The following is a 17,246-nucleotide window of genomic DNA, read 5'->3' on the forward strand; positions in this document are numbered from 1 at the left end:
AAGATAGTATATTGAATTTAAAAAGTCCCTTACTACGCGAGTCACGCACGACTCGATATGTTTATTAGTAATGCGTTTTATGGTTTATTTTTAGTTATCAATGTCAAGTTTTTCTCTTGCTTGTCATGTCAAAATGGCCAATCTCGTAGATAAAAGTTAGAGGTCGCTCGCTGAGAAATAAATTTCGTAAAAATACGAATTAATGCATTTTTGTGCACTTATTTTTATTTAATAACATTGTCAATTTATTGTTGTCGTCAGTGTGTTCGAATAGGGGATTTAGTGAAGATAATTCAGAAATCATAATAACATAATGGAGCCGGTAAATGATGGCCCTTCAATATCTTGTTTACCAGACGAAATAATCGTTATGATTTTACAACAAAATGATTACAGAGACATAATACATTTTAGTGCGACATGTAAACGTTTTAATGAACTTGTGAGGTATAGTCATGTGTTATGGAAAAATACCTATAAAAACATGTAAGTATCTACTAATAATATACCTACCTACATCTCTATTATACTATAACAAAATCGCTTCCCGCTGTCTGTATGTATCTATTTTAGATCTTTATAATTACAAAGCGATCTAGAATGATTAGAACCAATTACAACTATCTTGTTTATGTAGTTTTAAAATATTATATTGGAATGTTAAAAATTAATTATAATAAAAATAAAAACAGCAAATAATTTTAAATAAACTGCTACACTGGAGGTCCCGGTTTCAATCCCTGGTCAGGTCAAGATGGAAAATGATCTTTTTCATATTGATCTGGGTCTTGTGTGATGTCTTTATCAATACTAATATTATAAATGTGTAAGTATATTTGTTTTTTCGTCAAAATGGAGCATTGGATTGCAGCTATTGGTGTGGAAATAGTTGCGAGAGCTGGAAAGTGTCATGCGCTACTGCGCTACTTTTTGCCACGGACGTAGCCTCGGGCAACGGCCAGTATGTTATAAAACATAGTGTTGTTAAGTTACTCTATGGTTAACCCAATCTGTGTTATCTGTCCATATATTTAATTTAATATTTATTCACAGTCTTCCAAAAATGCTGGAAACGATGCAGCGACATGGTACCAGCGACTGGTACAAAGAAGTGAGAGGTTATTATGTATTGAAAAAAGCTGTTTATGCTGTGTTATCTGAAGCGTCAGAAAAATATTATTAGTGAGTATACTGGTCAATCATAAACATGACATATTATATTATGTCACATACTTTAAAACAAAGTCACTTCTCGCTGTCTGTATGCTTAAATCTATAAAATTATCTAATGGATTTTGGTATTTTAAATAGATAGGTAAGAGTGATACGAGAGGAATGTTTATTTATCTCTTATCTCTGAGTTTGGGGTTATAAAACCAGTAAAAAAAACGTTAAAATATTTAACATTCACATTCTTAAGTTCAGCTGTGATTGTACAATTGGGCCCCCCTGCCTGACGTCAACCCTCCTCGGGAATGGTATTGTTGTCTTTCAGCTGCCTGGGCTGTGTGTCTCTTATACGCTTCGTACGACATTCACGTGAGGATGTGGAGTAGTTCGGTTCTAGGGTGGATCCACACGCCATCAAGAGGAAGGTTTATATCACTCTCTAAGCCCTCGCAGGGGCTCTTCTGAACCCCAGATGTATTTTCAAATTAATTTTATTCATTCTCATGTCTCATATTTAAATTTAAATTATTTGTTTCCAGCAAACTGCAGTCGGTACACTTCAGCGACATATGTGTCGATATGAATGTTTACTCTATGGCAGCGAGCGAGAACTTGTACTGTGTTGTAACTATATTGCAAAATATGATAAAAGATACACTAACAATTTTAAATGGGAATGCGACTAGCCCGTAAGTTTGTATACAATATCATAATTAATTATTTATCCATTTTTATCTATACCTATACATCTATCTAAATCTATCCTATTCTATATCTATACATATAAACTGTAAATAGGCTGTGTTTGTTCGCGCATAACGTAAAAACTACTGAACGGAATGTGATGCGGTTTTCTCAGTTGTATAGCAGATGGTCTTCCTTAAAATCTTGTATAGGTTTCAACGCGATATATTGTTTAGAACCCGAGATGCGCGGGTGAAGCCACAGGCAAAAGCTATTAATAAATCAAATACGTTGTTTGTGACATATGACAGTGAGGTCCATAGTACCCTTGTAAATATCCTAATATATGTATAAGGCAATCCTTGGGGCTTTTTGTATTCACCCAACCACAACCACCCACAACCTTAACTCTGAAGGACTTCATTACCTGCAACAGCACATTGTGGCTCCGTTGTTTTCGTAGGCACTGACGTGTGTTTTTTTTTTTATCTTTTAGTAATGAATTATTCCTCTTGCATTACTATTACATATGGTAATGCACACATGTACATTTAAACTGTAAATAAATTAAAATCCCAACTAATATTATAAATGCGAAAGTAAGTTTGTTTATTTGTTACCTCTTCACGCATTATCCACTTGTTGACCAATTGTTTTGAAATTTGGTACACAGGTAGAAAATAGCCTGGAATAACACAAAGGGTACTTTTTATCCCAAAATTCTCACAGGAGCTAAGCCCCGGGGCGCAGCTAGTGTCTGTCTAAACGCGATTAACACAAAAAGTACTAGAGGAATTATTGTACAGTTTTCACCAATGGATAGTTTTACCTTTTACCGCCTTAGTTTACCGCCTAAACGTCATTCCTCGGTGCTGCCCTCTAGCAGGATCATATTACAGTAATTAAACACGACAACCATCGTGATGTAGTGGTCACTGGTCACCACGCCCGCTATCTGGTGGTAACCTGGGTTCGATTCCCAGCGCGGGCAATTATACACCTGTGATCATAAATATTTGTCTGCGGTTTTTGGTGTGTCCGTTTCGCTTAGTGCGTTGCGGTAATTTTTTTAGAAGTATCCAGTTGTCTGTCTGTAATGTAATCAAATCTTGCAAGTTAGATTCCTCCTACTTCCAGTCGCTTCAGTTTCCATGACAATTCATTATTACGATAAGCATGCCCCGATGGTGCACCCAGGATCGGCTCCCAACAAAGGAACTCGTCAACCATTTACAGCACGGACATGGGCTTCTTGTCAGGCGTTCAATGGCACAAGATCTCTCTGACAACAATAAAAGCTTGTGACAAAAATGTCAATTTTTAACCACCGACGCAAATAGAGGAATGTTATAAGTTTGACCGCTAAGTCTGTACACAGACAGTAGGTACTCGTACACTACGTACTCATCAACAGGTGAAACGATGTGGATGCGATTTTTTTATTTGATAGCTAATTTTTACGAGATGGTTCTTAGACATGTTTGATCATCGGTATTGATAATCGGTTAAGCCGTTCAAAAGTTGTAGTGAAATGAATTTTGTAGCGAAGTGGTTTTTTTAATTTGTCTAACAATTAAACGTGTGTATCATTTAATATTTTGTTTAATTTCAGCCCGCACACACTAACGGAGATGTACTATGCTAAAGTGACGCTTAGGTATTACTTCCACGCGTACCTCGGTTTGAAATGGACAATACTTTGCTCTCAGATGGATAACCCGCCGCCGGTCGCAGTGATTACATTCTTTGCACAATGGATTTACAACACCGACTTGGAGGCTGACAATATAGCCGATGCGAAGGTGAGAATTATTATATCTGTCTCTTTCTTTCACGTGTTCCCGGTGCATTTGCGGCGAGATAGATATAGAAAGAAAGAAAGAAATTTGCCATGAATTATGAAACACTAGCTTTTGCCCACAATTTCCTATGTGAGTAAAAATCCGTTTCCCGTGGGAATTTCAGGAAATTCCTTGTTAATACCCCCCTACACTGTCCTAGGAACCTACACACCAGAAATCAGCTTTCTACGCCCAGTAGTTTCGGCTGTGCGTTGTCTGTCAGTCTGTCAGTCAGTTAGTCACTCAGTAACGCAAGAGTTTTATATATATATAGGTTTACATCACATTAAGTACGCAAAAACATATTAAATAAATTAAGGCAAATTGGTCCCCGCTCAGCTTAATGTCATGGCTTGAGACCACGAGGCTGGTCTTCCGCGGATGCCATAAAATAAAAACCAATACGTAATGTGATTTCTGAGGAAGGTTTAGTTGTATAGTTTATTATGGTTTTGCCCGAGCGAAGCCGGGACGGGCCGCTAGTGCTACACATAGGAATGAAATCTCCTAACACTATTAGTGCAGATTTCAGAGTTAGCGAACAAAGTGAACGATTACCTCAAGGTGAAAACCAAGGGGCACAGCGCGATTGACCCAGCGGCCAGGAAAGTACACAAGCTGTCCGACCAGGACGTGTTGATGGCCGTCAGTCACGTGCTGTACAAACAGCGACACCTAGTGTTGGGGACGGACACCGCGGATTTTGATACGTTGGACATTTCTAAGGTAAATATATCTGTATATATTTTCGTGTAAAAATGTTGCCAAGACGAGTCTAGTTTGCTTCACAAACTCTACACTTTAGTCTTTCTGTGTCTACATGCTCGGTCCATGATTCTGAACAACATTTAAAACGGAAGTAACTGTGAAATCGCGATAAAGAATCAGCTGTTGTATACAAATTCCTAAGTTGTGAAAAATGTATCGATCAGCTGATTTTGTTTTCGCGATTTCAAGGTTGCTTCCATACGAAAAGTTGTTCAGCACCGTCGACCGAGCATTTAGACATAACAATGGCAATGTATAAGAGATCATATACGTATATACATGTTTTAGGTATTAAAAAACAAATGCGGTCATCACATTGTTCTCCAAGCTATATACCAAGCTGTGGCATCGAAATTCGGTGTGGTTTGTGAGCTGCACGTGTTCCCTAACCATGTGTACATGGAATACAGACACGATTGGCACGACCCGGTCGCGCGAGAGTTCACTGTCGACGTCAAAACTGGCACTTTGAAGCCTAAAGGTGGTTGCCCGTTTTCTAGAAACCCGTTGAATACATTCAGATACGACCATAACATTCTCATTGAGTGCCTCTACATGGAGTATCACAGGACCATGGGTTATATCAACGACTGGTAAGCTCGTGTTATTGTTTACATTAAAGTGACAAATTATTTAGAGGCGTTGTGATGGGTAAAAATGTTAAACTCGCGTCAGGAGTATGCGATCAGGTCGAAGTGCGGGTTTTTCATTTCACTCCTCGCCATCGAATCGATTCGAAGTGAGACACAGCGAACCAATCACATTGCGCCGTTGTGAGTGACGCAACGACAAGCACACTGCAATGTGATTGGTTCGCTGAGTCTCGCTTCGAATCGATTCGATAGTAATACTCTGGATCGAAAACTCGTGAGACGTTAATATTCAAGTTACTTGTGCCGGCGCTCCCTGAGTGCCAATTATTATTATTATTATTTTTAATATGCTACCTACTTGTTTGAAATAGTGAAATTTTAGTTTAGTTTACTTTTTATCGTCTATCATTTTGTCTATTGTTGCTCCCGCTCTCTCTGTGCTTCCATCTTGCGGAAAACACACGTAGTTTAAACACATTATTTACTAGTTCTACAATATAGATTTCCACTAATATTTTAATTTACAAATACTGCTATATATACTACTGTTTGACCTTATTTATTATTTAAAGATGATTGACAGCAGAATCTTCAAAATGTTCGACCACGTTCGCTTATCTCTGTGTCAAATATCATCAAAATCGGCCCAGTAGTTTGTGAGATTAACATTACTACTTTTAGGGACGCCAGTGCGAGCACCAGGAGGGTGACCAGTCCTCCCACGTTGGGACCATTTCACCCAGTTGAGTTTATCATTACAAAACAAAATACAAATCGTTTCTCCTTATAATATTACCATAGATATGAATAAGAAACTAATATTTGGGAGCTTTAAATGAAATTAGGACTTTATCTCAATTACAATATATCTATACAGGGTATTGGTATCAAAGGCAAAACTTCCTAAAGACTACTTGGTACATTAAAACAAGCAACTTTTATTCTACGACTTTTCGTGATTTTCTTTCATATAAAAAAAATACAATCTAATTTGCGATTCTATACAACATCTTAATTCTATATAATAGCCAAGCAACACGAGACAGTACAGTAGCGTTATGTAGCGGAATCGAACATAGAGTTAACGTTTTATAGAAACGACATTTTTTGTATTTATTACGTTTAGACAAAAGTCGTAGAACAAAAGATGTTAAGTCTCTATGTACCTTATGCGCCTTTGGAAGGTTATGCGTCAGATACCAGTAAAACCGTATATAAACTTGGATATAATACAGAATCGAATCAAATAATAAATCTAATTAACAAGAACAATAGAAAAACATGATATAAATCACAAATCCACGGAATGCCTCGTGCCGTCGGCCAATCACAGCAAGGCATTAGTGCTGTCACCACAGCCGTAGAGAGGTGACATCTCATGTACTGTATTCTTGCGATATTCGCGTCTAACACTAAGTGCAAGAATTTGTTTACAGGTCCACACAGAATTCCTTCCATCTAACGGAATTTTTAAGAATGAATGATGACGATAGCAGTCCGTACAGACAAATGCCAGATTTCTTGTTATCCCATCCAGATTTCCCATTGGCGCGATCCACGCCGTTACAAGTAAAATATGTAAGTCAAATTAAAATTATATTCATCTAGCTGCACCCCGGGCCTTTGCTCCTATGGGAATTTCGGGATAAAAGTACCCTATGTGTTATTCCGGGTTATATTCTACCAGTGTACCAAAATTTCATAACAATCCGTCGACTAGATTTTGCGTGAAAGAGTAATAGACATACACGCACACACACATACATCCTCACAAAGTTTCGCGTTTATAATATTAGTAAGATCACTTATTGACGTAAAAAAATATTTAAAACTAAGTATACTCCCGACTTAGTGTATATCATGATTGTAATCTGACAGATAAACTCTCTCTCTCATTTGTCTCTCACTTAATTGTCAGACAATTGAATGATCTGACAGATAAACTAGATAAATGAGCTTGATGTTATTGGGCAGTTAGTCCTATTAAACACTTAAAACACAACTTTTAACGCTGTTACATGCATGCTAACAGATAATTTATCACCAATCGGTGAAACAGAATATTTTTCGGGGTGGTTCTCAGAGAGTGTCGACCGCTGCGGGCGCGCTGTCATTTACTATCCGTCAATTTTCTTGAGCACAGAAACATTTCCAAAATCAATCATTCATAAAACGGACATTACCACAGTAAATACAGATTAATTATTTTAAAGAAACTAATTCTTGTCTTTGTTGGAATTTGAAAAATTGTAATGACAGCGCGTGCGCAGCGGTCGAAACGCTCTTGAGAAACACCCTTCACCATTCGTTATTTACCTCTAAAGTATATTTCAGCTATCTCCGATTCACCTTTGTTTACTGAATGAAATTTTTAACCGCAACTCTGATGTCCAGCTGTTCTACAGGGAAGTAAGTAATACTTCGTTTATTTAAACAAGAGGCGGTGGTTGTGTAATGGTTAAGACGCCCGCCTGTGTACCGAAAGGTCTCAGGTTCGTATACTACTCGTGCCATATGAGTTTGTATACCAATCTGACTCGTATATAGTAGTTTTCATAGACCACCACTTGCGACCGGTGAAGGAAAACATCGTGAGAACAGTTTAGTTTACTAGTGTGTTTGCGACTACCTGCCACTAGATAGCGGCAAGTAGTCGTAAAAGTCACGTCAGATGCCTTTAGGCGACTTTAATAAAATCTGACACCAATGTTCGCAATAACACTCGATATGATGATGATTTAAACACTAGCCCCTCGCCCTGGCTTCGCTCGGGCAAAACCTTAATAAAAGTAGCCTATGTCACTTCTGAAGGTTTCGCCTATCTCTGTGTCAAATTTCATCAAAATCGGCCCCGTTTTTGAGTTTATTCATTACAAACAAAAATATAAATCTTTTCTCTTTATAATATTAGTATGGATATAGCCTGAAAATACATATACACTAGCTGCGCCCCAGGGCATCGATTCAGTTTCCATGATATGCATTATTATGATAAGCATGGCCCGATGGTGGACCGGGATCGGCTCCCGACTAGGGAACTCAACGGTTTACAGCACGAGCATGATTTTGCCACGAGTTGGATGCTACAACATTTCTCTGGTAAAAAAGTCTAATCAGACTTTTTGAACCCCCGACGCAAAAAGAGGGGTGTTATAAGTTTCACCGCTAAGTCTGTGTCTATCTGTCTGCCTATCTGTCTGTGTACGTGGCACTGTAGCTCATCAACGGGCGAACTGATTTGGATGTGCTTTTTTTTTATTTGATAGCTAATTTTTATGCGGTGGTTCTTAGATATGTTTGATCAAAATCGGTTCAGCCGTTCATAATTTGTAGCGTAATGAATATTGAAAGTTTTTTTATTTGTTTAACAAATAAACTTGTTTTCTAACGTCAAAAACGAAAATTTTGTTTGACAGTGATGTGCTATGACGTCACGAATTTTACAATCAAGATTCATTCATAATAATATGCACTTTAATGAGAACAAAATTTTCTTTGTTGGACTAATTAAAAAAAAAAACCCGACTTTCAATATTAATTTAGCTACAACTTTTAACAGCTACGGCTGAACATGTTTTTCATGAAACATGGCTAATGGCAACACTCGGGATAAAATTATTTATGACACAAAAAATAACTAAACGAAAATCGGTTCATCCGTTCGGGAGCTACGATGCCACAGACAGATACACAGACACGTCAAACTTATAACACCCCTCTTTTTGCGTCGGGCGTTGAATTAAATAGTGAATCAATAAAACTGACATTTAATTATTGTATTTGGTTATTTAAATGCCTTTAAATGTTTATTTTTTTTTTTACCCAATCAAGTAGCCAAATGTTTATAACTTTTTTTTTTTTTACAGAAAACAGTAAATAGGCACCCGTCTTGCATCCAATACGCCGTCGGCATGATATGCACACACAAAACAACACAATTTAAGTGCGTCATATTGGGCTGGGATACCGGTGAAAGTAAGTATTATATGCGACATAATAAAGCTTGATATATGCATGCAAATATGCACGGAAACTGGCAGAATATGCAACATTAAATTATAGGTTACACAATAAAATATATATATATAGAGAACCAAGTTAAAATATTTTAATTCTAAAATCTACATACACTACATTCCTCGCTTGTTAAATTAATTAAAACTACAGATGTATTTAAATAAATTATATTGCTTTCTGAACTCGTTCTAGATAGAAATGGTACTAATTTATGACTGACACTATTACAATCAGAATCGCTCTTGAGGCATACTATTGTTTGTAATTATCCAATGATATAAAAGAAGACACACACAGAAACTTCAATTTAGCACGTAGGTTCCTTATGTGATCTAGGGATGCACTTTCAAAATTCATCCTCTAAGGGGGTAAAAAGGGGGTTCAAAGTTTGTATGGGGAAACCAGATTAGTTAGAGTCTAAATAATCTAAATATCCGCGAGCAAAAGCTAGTATATGATAATAGGTATGGTAACATTATTTGATATTTTCGTAAACAATCAATTATTAACAACAATGAACAATAATAGCAATGACATTTATAGTAAGTTGGAACGAGTACTGGCGTAGGAGCTCACGAAGATCTTTTGTCTCTTTCAAAATAAAAGACTCAGAAAACTTGTGAATGCACTGCGCTATAAAATTATTAAAAACTAGTAGGCAGCCCCGGCTTCGCACGTTTCAATGCATTTTATACTCTTAAATCACTATTTAAAAAACCGAATGCGTTGCGTAGTTTTAAAGATCTAACAGGATACATAGGGACAGACAGACAGCGGGAAGCGACTTTGTTTTATACTGTGTAGTGATGTATCCATAATATGCATCATAATTATATTTTAGAGAAAATATGTAATTAATGATGTGAATGGCTTAAATATGCAAATGCATATGCAATTACATGGAATCCTAGTTATGACTGACTAGATGTTGTCTGGGGCTTTGCTCCCGTGGGAATTTTGAGATAAAATATAGCGTATAGCAATCTTGGATAATGTACCTTTCTAATGGTGAAAGAATTTTTGAAATCAGTTCGGTAGTTTCAAATATTAAGGCGGATAACGCCTCAAACATAAAAACTCACAAACGCTTACCCCTTTGTAATAATAGTATATATAATTTATCAGTAGCTAGAATTATTTATTGCCCGTTCACACTGACCGGCGTGGAGAGGAGTGCGCATTTTTATCACATTCAAATTTGAATTTTGAATCATTGTAATATGGTTTATTTTTACATTTCACTTCTTATGAACATTCATTTAACTTGTAATGTAACTATGTCACTATATGTATATTCGGGTGGAATCTTTCAACTAAATTTTAAAGAATATTTCTTAAAACGATCGAGCTGAAATTTTGTATACACGTTTAGTTTGGATTACAATTAATTATTATATTGACCGTGACCTGATTGTGCGACCATGAACGGATCCAGACGTAGGACTCAACGTTTTCCGAACGGACATGTTTGTGTTTGTTACACATTGTTTGAAATAGGATATCTCTGACAGCAATAAAAGCCATGAAACCATGAAATTTTGAAAATTTGGCTATAATCAAACCGGCCGCCTGCCTGTCGTCAATCCTCTTCGAGAATGATATTGTTGCCAATTAAGGTTATGTGTCCCCTAGTCGTGTCGTACGACATCTATATAAAACATTGTATATTTCCTAATTCATTTTTAGCCGCGAAGGATATTTAACTTTATTGCATGGGGCGAGAGTCGAAATTGCATGGCTTTCGCTTTTTTTTCTAATATGTATGTTATCGCACATATATATATATATATATATATAATAGGTATATCATAAACAATGTTATAATAAGTATTACTACGGGAACACATATTATAATATCGGCAATCTGCTAATTTGTTGTCAATGTAAAGCGTATCTAACATAGGACGTTTTAAAGCTCATATTTCAATCATAACTTTGTAATTTGGCTTGACTGCTAAAATGGCTCACTATCGGCAAACTCAAGACATATGTTCGACTCTTATGAACATTCAATGCGTAGTTGGTATGTGAGCTTTATAGAAATAAATAAATAAATATATTAGGACAAATCACACAGATTGAGCTAGCCCCAAAGTAAGTTCGAGACTTGTGTTATGGGATACTAACTCAACGATGCTATATTTTATAACATATTCATATATAGATCAGGGACCGGACAAGCCGTTCGTTTGCTTAATCCTTTGAAAAGCTTTCCCATATTCTTGTCTTACCTGTTCAATGGCTAACCCAACCCAATGACTATCCCATATGGTGAGGTTAACCCTTTCAAAGGATTTCCCATATGATATGGCTAACTCTTTCGAAGGGGTAACCCGTTCGTTATAGCGCTTACCCTGTTTGGCTTTCCCCTTAATTGCCTGCGGGGGGAGGGGGTGTAGTTTTCATCACACCCCGCTCCTGTGCAAATTTGCGTAGCTCCGCGTGAGAAGAGCCTAAAAGACACGAAACGACACATTGAATCGTGTAAATTATAACGCACCGCTTTACCGCACGCGCTTAGTAGGTATTTGTTATGCATTGCAATTTATTCAAATTAAGATCGTATGGCCTGAGCTTAAAGCATAAATTAGCCTGCTATCTGAACGGGTAACCCCCTCGTATGACTTACCTCAAAGAAAGGGTTTTGTAGTTGTTGATATAGCGCTAACCAAAGCAAATTGAACGGGTTACAGCACCGAACGGCTTTCGAAAGCAAACCCATTCCAAAAACCCCTTCAAAACCCGTGAAAGGGATAGCGGTCCGGTCCCTGTTATAGATAAACATCCAAGACCTGGGCCAATCAGAAAAATATCATTTTCCCGATCCGACCGGGGATCGAACCCGGGACCTCTCGGTTCAGTGGCAAGAACCTTACCACTGCGCCACCGAGGTCGACAATTATAGAGGTAATATTATTACTTTATATCCGTAACTAATCCGTCGTCTTGTGTTTTTGTAGTAAAGCTTATTATATTTATCAGTGGCGTTGCGATGGTTTCAGTGTGGCAGATGTGTGTAACTTCATTCAATTATGTACTTTGTCACATTGGTATAAGAACTAACGAGTGTTCAAGCACGTGACTGTTATAGTAGATACAAGCTTTTGGTAACATTTTAATGAGCTTAATAATTTTATATGGTTTATATATAATAATAAGAAATATTTTATGCCTTTTCGCACTAACACCAACAGTTTTTCAAAGGGGGTGGCAGATTATAATTGTGCCCCGGGCGACAACGGGCCCACGCTACGCCACTGTTTCGCATTTCAACGTTCTTTCGAAGTTGTTTATTCAAAATTTTTGACATTACAGGCGGTGGTCGATACGTTTGGCACGCCTCGTCGCCGCTCATAGGTCTATATCCTTTTTTATGTCTATGGACAATATTTTTTTTTAACATTTTGATTGTGTTAAATAATCCCTACTATAATATTATAAATGCGAAAGTCTGTATGTCTGTTCCGCTTTCACGGCTAAACCGCTGGACCGATTTTGATGAAATTTGGTGTGCATGTAGTTAAAGATCCCCGTTCACACATAGGCTACTTTTTTCCCCAAATATCAACCCATAAATGACTATAATGGGGGGGGGGGGGGTGAAAGTTTGTATGAAAATCGTGTGTGTTCCGTTTTCGCAGATAAATTCACGCGGGCGAAGCCGCGGGCAATAGCTAGTTACAATATGTAATTTCCACGTAGTTCTTATTAGCGAAGACCTCATTGGCAATATTTTATATACCATTTATATGAAGTTCAATAAGTGCTAAAATAAATAGCTGTTTACATTTAAATATGTTTTACTATCAGCCCGTCTCGGCTTTGCTCGGATAAAAACTTAATGAATTATTCATCTAAACTTTCCTAAGGAACCACACTATCTATTGGTGAAAACCGTACGAAAATCTGTCCGGTAGTTTTCGAGGTTATCGCGTTCATTACATACAGACGAGACAGGTCATTTTATAGTGTGTAACGGTAATGATTATCGATAACGTAATATTTATTTACAGGTTATCAATCGCAAGCGCCTCGCCTCCGGTATTTCGTAATTGATATGGACAAGTCGACGAGATACGTCGATCAAGGTAAGTTTTACAATTAATTTTTCGATACTTAACGCCCTTTTCAATGTGTAGTAGTGCGACTTTGCTATTTATATCTCACCATCGAATCGATTCGAAGTGAGACGCAGCGAACCAATCACATTGCGCCGTTGTGACGCGACGACAACCACACCGCACTGTCTCGTCTTCGCGTGTTCCCAGGGTTTATGTAAAAATTACCAGAAAATTTTAAAGATTTTCTTACTTGTTCTCCGTCGGGTCGAGCATTCTGCTCGCAACATTATAGGTAACTGTTTAACTAGATTAAATTATTTTGGAATAAAATTCTGCCAGTCGGCCAGCGCCTTGTACCTTTCATAAGATCTCCCAAGGTGCACGAATGTGGGCAAGATGGATACTCAAGCAAGTGAGGCATTATCTGAAGCGGCTCTCCACACGAGCACGAGCAAGATTTAACTATGCTTTTGCAATCTACCGCCTGCCTGACGTCAACCCCCTTTGGGAATGCTATCGTTGCACAGTTCCTCGTAGCCCAGAAACTATCATTGCATAGTATAAATCCAAATCGCCCTCAGACTCGTGTTTGTTTCTAAGCTTTCTTCTAATGAATGAATGAATGAATGATTTATTTGAACAACTCAACGCACACAAGCCTATTAATCTTCTAAACCACGCAACGGATTTTCATTGCATTGTTTACACAATTTATTCCTGAAGGTTTTTATATACACAAATGACCCCGTGCGAAGCCGGGCCAGGACGCTAGTAACTAATTATATTATTGTCTTTCAGAACACCTGATAGATCTGAAGCAGCCGACACGACTAACCCATCTTGAAGATTCTCTTGCCCCGGAGTTCTCACACTTCGACGGATTCCGCTACGTGCCCAATGCAAACAAGAGGGCTGAATACCCCGACGATGACGCCATAGCCTTGATGTACAAAAGCAGGGCTGGGATGTAGACTGTGGCGCCATCTACAACGGTATTTAGTTCGGGGCAACTCAAGATAGATGGCGCTAAATCGTTTTACGCATGCAGTGTGAATCCAAAAGCTGGGAAGCGGGTTTAGGATGACGGACTGTGGTGCCATCTGCAATTAGTTCGGGAAAATCAAGATGGATGGAGTTGAATTTAATTGTGGCGCTGCGTACAATAACAATTAGTTCTGGAAACTCATAATAGATGGTGCTGGTTTGACTAATACACGCAGTATGAAAAGCTGAAACGCGCATTCAGAGTTTTCGAAATTCATCGCCTATACAGGGTGTTAGGTTAGGTGAGGAACGTATTTAAGGATACTCTAAAACGGGATTATAGAAATTTGGGTTTAAGATTAAGGCTCGCTTGCATGTTTGCTGGATAAACTCAGGATAAATATAACCATAAGTTTGTCAATACCTAATAATATAAATTTTGTGCGTGTATTAGCAATATGCTGGTTACAATACTTGACCAGGTGGTAGACATAGGAAACTCTCGGAAATCAATTGGAAAAGTCGTTTTGTTCAACAGTAGCGACGCCAGCCGGATGTTTGCTCCTGTAATCTCTGCAATTGGGTCTTGGAGACACAATTTTAAGTATTGTGTAATACTTTTCTATTATATATGCATTCGGACATGCTTTTGTAACTAAATTTAAATAATGAGATGAAAAATGCTTACTTACTGTAGCCAGGCCCGATAGCTCTGTCGAGTCGTGCAAATCAAAATCAAATCATTTATTCACAAATTAGGCCTACACAGGCACGTTTTCACGGCATATATACCAAAGCTACAAACTACTTGCATTTCTATATATATTGACAGGGACAAGTGTCAATTTACATCAAAACTCCATTGAATTTCTACGTTGTTCCTACGATGATTAATGACAGAGCGCAACGTAGCAATGAGGCCTGACCCTAAAAGACTAGAGATAAATTAATTCGATTGAACAGGCATAGTCTCTAAATTCCTGAATTTTCATCTCGTTATTTGAATCGTTTTATAAGGGAATAAGTGTAGTGTTATGGTATATTCAATAGATACAGGTTATAAACTGACCATTGACAACATCACATTTTTTATTTAACTACTATAATAGTTAATAATTTCAAGTAAAAAAAATAATAAATATATATTATGATAAATCACACAGACTGAGCTAGCCCCAAAGTAAGTTCAAGACTTGTGTTATGGGATACTAACTCAACGATACTATATTTTATGACAAATACATATACAGATAAACATCCAAGACCCAGACCAATCAGTAAAAGATGACCCGACCGGGGCTCGAAGCCGGGACCTCTTGGTTCAGAGGCAAGCACTTTACCACTGCGCCACTGAGGTCGTCAAATTGTATTTTATTAACCTATACCAAAAATACGGTTTATCTGTTTTCAATATATTTTCTCCGAAATTTGTATATATATTTTTTTCAACGATAAAACTTGAAATACCTATAGTGTATTTAATTTTCAAATTATGGAAAATGGGATGATATTAATACACCGCAATATGTATAAACATATATTGGAGACAAAAAATAGTGTTTGTGTCTATATATATTCATATTATGTAAATGTATTTGTTATACATGTCACACATTAACTTATTTTTGAAAAGAACAATGAAATGAAAAAATTCTGGTTTCGAGCGTGATTTGAACCGGCATGGTCTCGATAGCTCAGTGGTCAAGAGCACTGTCCCGGATAGACAGGGGCGCGGGTTCTATTTCAGCTCGATTGCAGAATTTTTTTCATCTCATTATTTTCAAAAATGTATTCATATTGTCAACCAAGTAAATAAATATAAACATAAGTATACGATTACTTGTTCATTCTAATCTTGTTAATTTATTGATGAAGTGCGCCAAGCGGTGGTTATTCAGCAGTTAAACCGCCACCTTGTGACAGATTGGTCCCAGGTTCGAATCCTATTCGTGCCACTTGGGTTTGTATCATGTATAGTTTTCATAGACCACCATTTGTTTCCGGTGAATAAAAACATCGTGAGGATACATTACTATACAGGTTTGCTGGTATCAAACGCAAAACGTCCTAATGACTACTTGGGTACATCAAAACAAGCAAATTTTATTCTACGACTTTTCGTGATTCGTAGTTTTATTTTCATATAAAAAATACAATCTAATTTGCGATTCTACACATGTTAACGCTATGTAATAGCCAAGCAACACGAGACAATACAGTAGCGTTATTTAGCGAAGTCGAACATAGAGTTAACGTTTTATAGAAACGACATTACAACTAAAAAAAATGTTTTTTTTTTGTTGTATTTATTACGTTTAAACAAAAGTCGTAGAACAAAAGATGTTAGTCTCTATATACCTTATGCCCCTTTGGAAGGTTATGCGTTAGATACCAGTAACCCTGTATATGAGTCAGATTGGTATACAAACTCATGTGGCGCGAATAGAATTAAGAAAGGACCTGACACCTGTCGATCACAGGCGGGTGTCTAGGTACTGAATCACCACTTCTATATTTCGCCATGAGATTAAAGTACATTTTTGTATGGGATTAGAATCATTGTTTATGTATGAATGAATAATTTATCTTTAAACATGTTATGGCGGTAGAAAATAAAATACATAAAAAACTGTTAAAATCGTTTATTCAAAACTCAACATCATTATAATCATTGCATTTCTCCTTAAATCTATGTTTGTATAAAACTATAATTGAGATATTACAATATTTATATATATATATATATCATACCATATACTATACATATAACTAATTTATAACTAAACTGTGGCGTTACGTAGTTATCCAGTTAAGAATAGTAACTAGTTTGGCTATAAAGAGTAGAAAATAATGGAGGGTGCTGTGTCCTGTTTGCGGGCAACACTGGACATTTAATAACCAATCTTAACCTTTCCATTTGGTATTGCAATAGCTAAAAATAGTTCGTTTAAAAAAATCAGTTTTCTACAGTTTATAGTCAGATTTTACCTACAAGAAGTACATACATTACTCAAAAAAATAAATGAACATATATCACTCGATCCGATTGTTTTACTTCAGACTAGCTGATGCCCGCAACTTCGTTCGCGTGGCCGAACAATTTTGCGTGGCAAAATAGTTTATACCCT

The 17,246-nt window shown here is 37.1% G+C and overlaps 1 protein-coding gene across 2 annotated transcripts; it reads left to right on the top strand.

Moving 5' to 3' along the window:
- The first annotated feature begins 114 nt into the window (after positions 1-114).
- On the top strand, positions 115-17,159 carry LOC128682011 (uncharacterized). 2 transcript variants are annotated; one of them, XM_053766453.1, is made up of 12 exons: positions 115-486; positions 1,054-1,182; positions 1,710-1,859; positions 3,467-3,656; positions 4,221-4,421; positions 4,752-5,056; positions 6,493-6,634; positions 7,391-7,465; positions 8,923-9,031; positions 12,389-12,430; positions 13,087-13,161; positions 13,933-17,159. In XM_053766453.1, the coding sequence occupies exons 1-12, from the start codon at positions 314-316 to the stop codon at positions 14,103-14,105; spliced, it is 1,764 nt and encodes a 587-aa protein (XP_053622428.1). In that variant the 5' UTR covers positions 115-313; the 3' UTR covers positions 14,106-17,159. The 2 variants fall into 2 exon arrangements, with proteins under 2 accessions (XP_053622428.1, XP_053622429.1); XM_053766454.1 differs by lacking the exon at positions 12,389-12,430.
- Positions 17,160-17,246: the final 87 nt, after the last annotated feature.

This window comes from Plodia interpunctella, chromosome 29 (assembly GCF_027563975.2).
Source record: "Plodia interpunctella isolate USDA-ARS_2022_Savannah chromosome 29, ilPloInte3.2, whole genome shotgun sequence".
NCBI lineage: Eukaryota > Metazoa > Arthropoda > Insecta > Lepidoptera > Pyralidae > Plodia > Plodia interpunctella.

What these genes read in the sequence shown, in the direction of transcription:
- LOC128682011 (XM_053766453.1), top strand. Translation starts at nt 314, where the DNA reads ATGGAGCCGGTAAATGATGGCCCTTCAATATCTTGTTTACCAGACGAA. An exon ending in AAAAATACCTATAAAAACAT is followed by an intron (nt 487 to 1,053) that starts GTAAGTATCTAC and finishes ATTTATTCACAG; the next exon opens with TCTTCCAAAAATGCTGGAAA. An exon ending in CGCCTCGTCGCCGCTCATAG is followed by an intron (nt 12,431 to 13,086) that starts GTCTATATCCTT and finishes ATTTATTTACAG; the next exon opens with GTTATCAATCGCAAGCGCCT.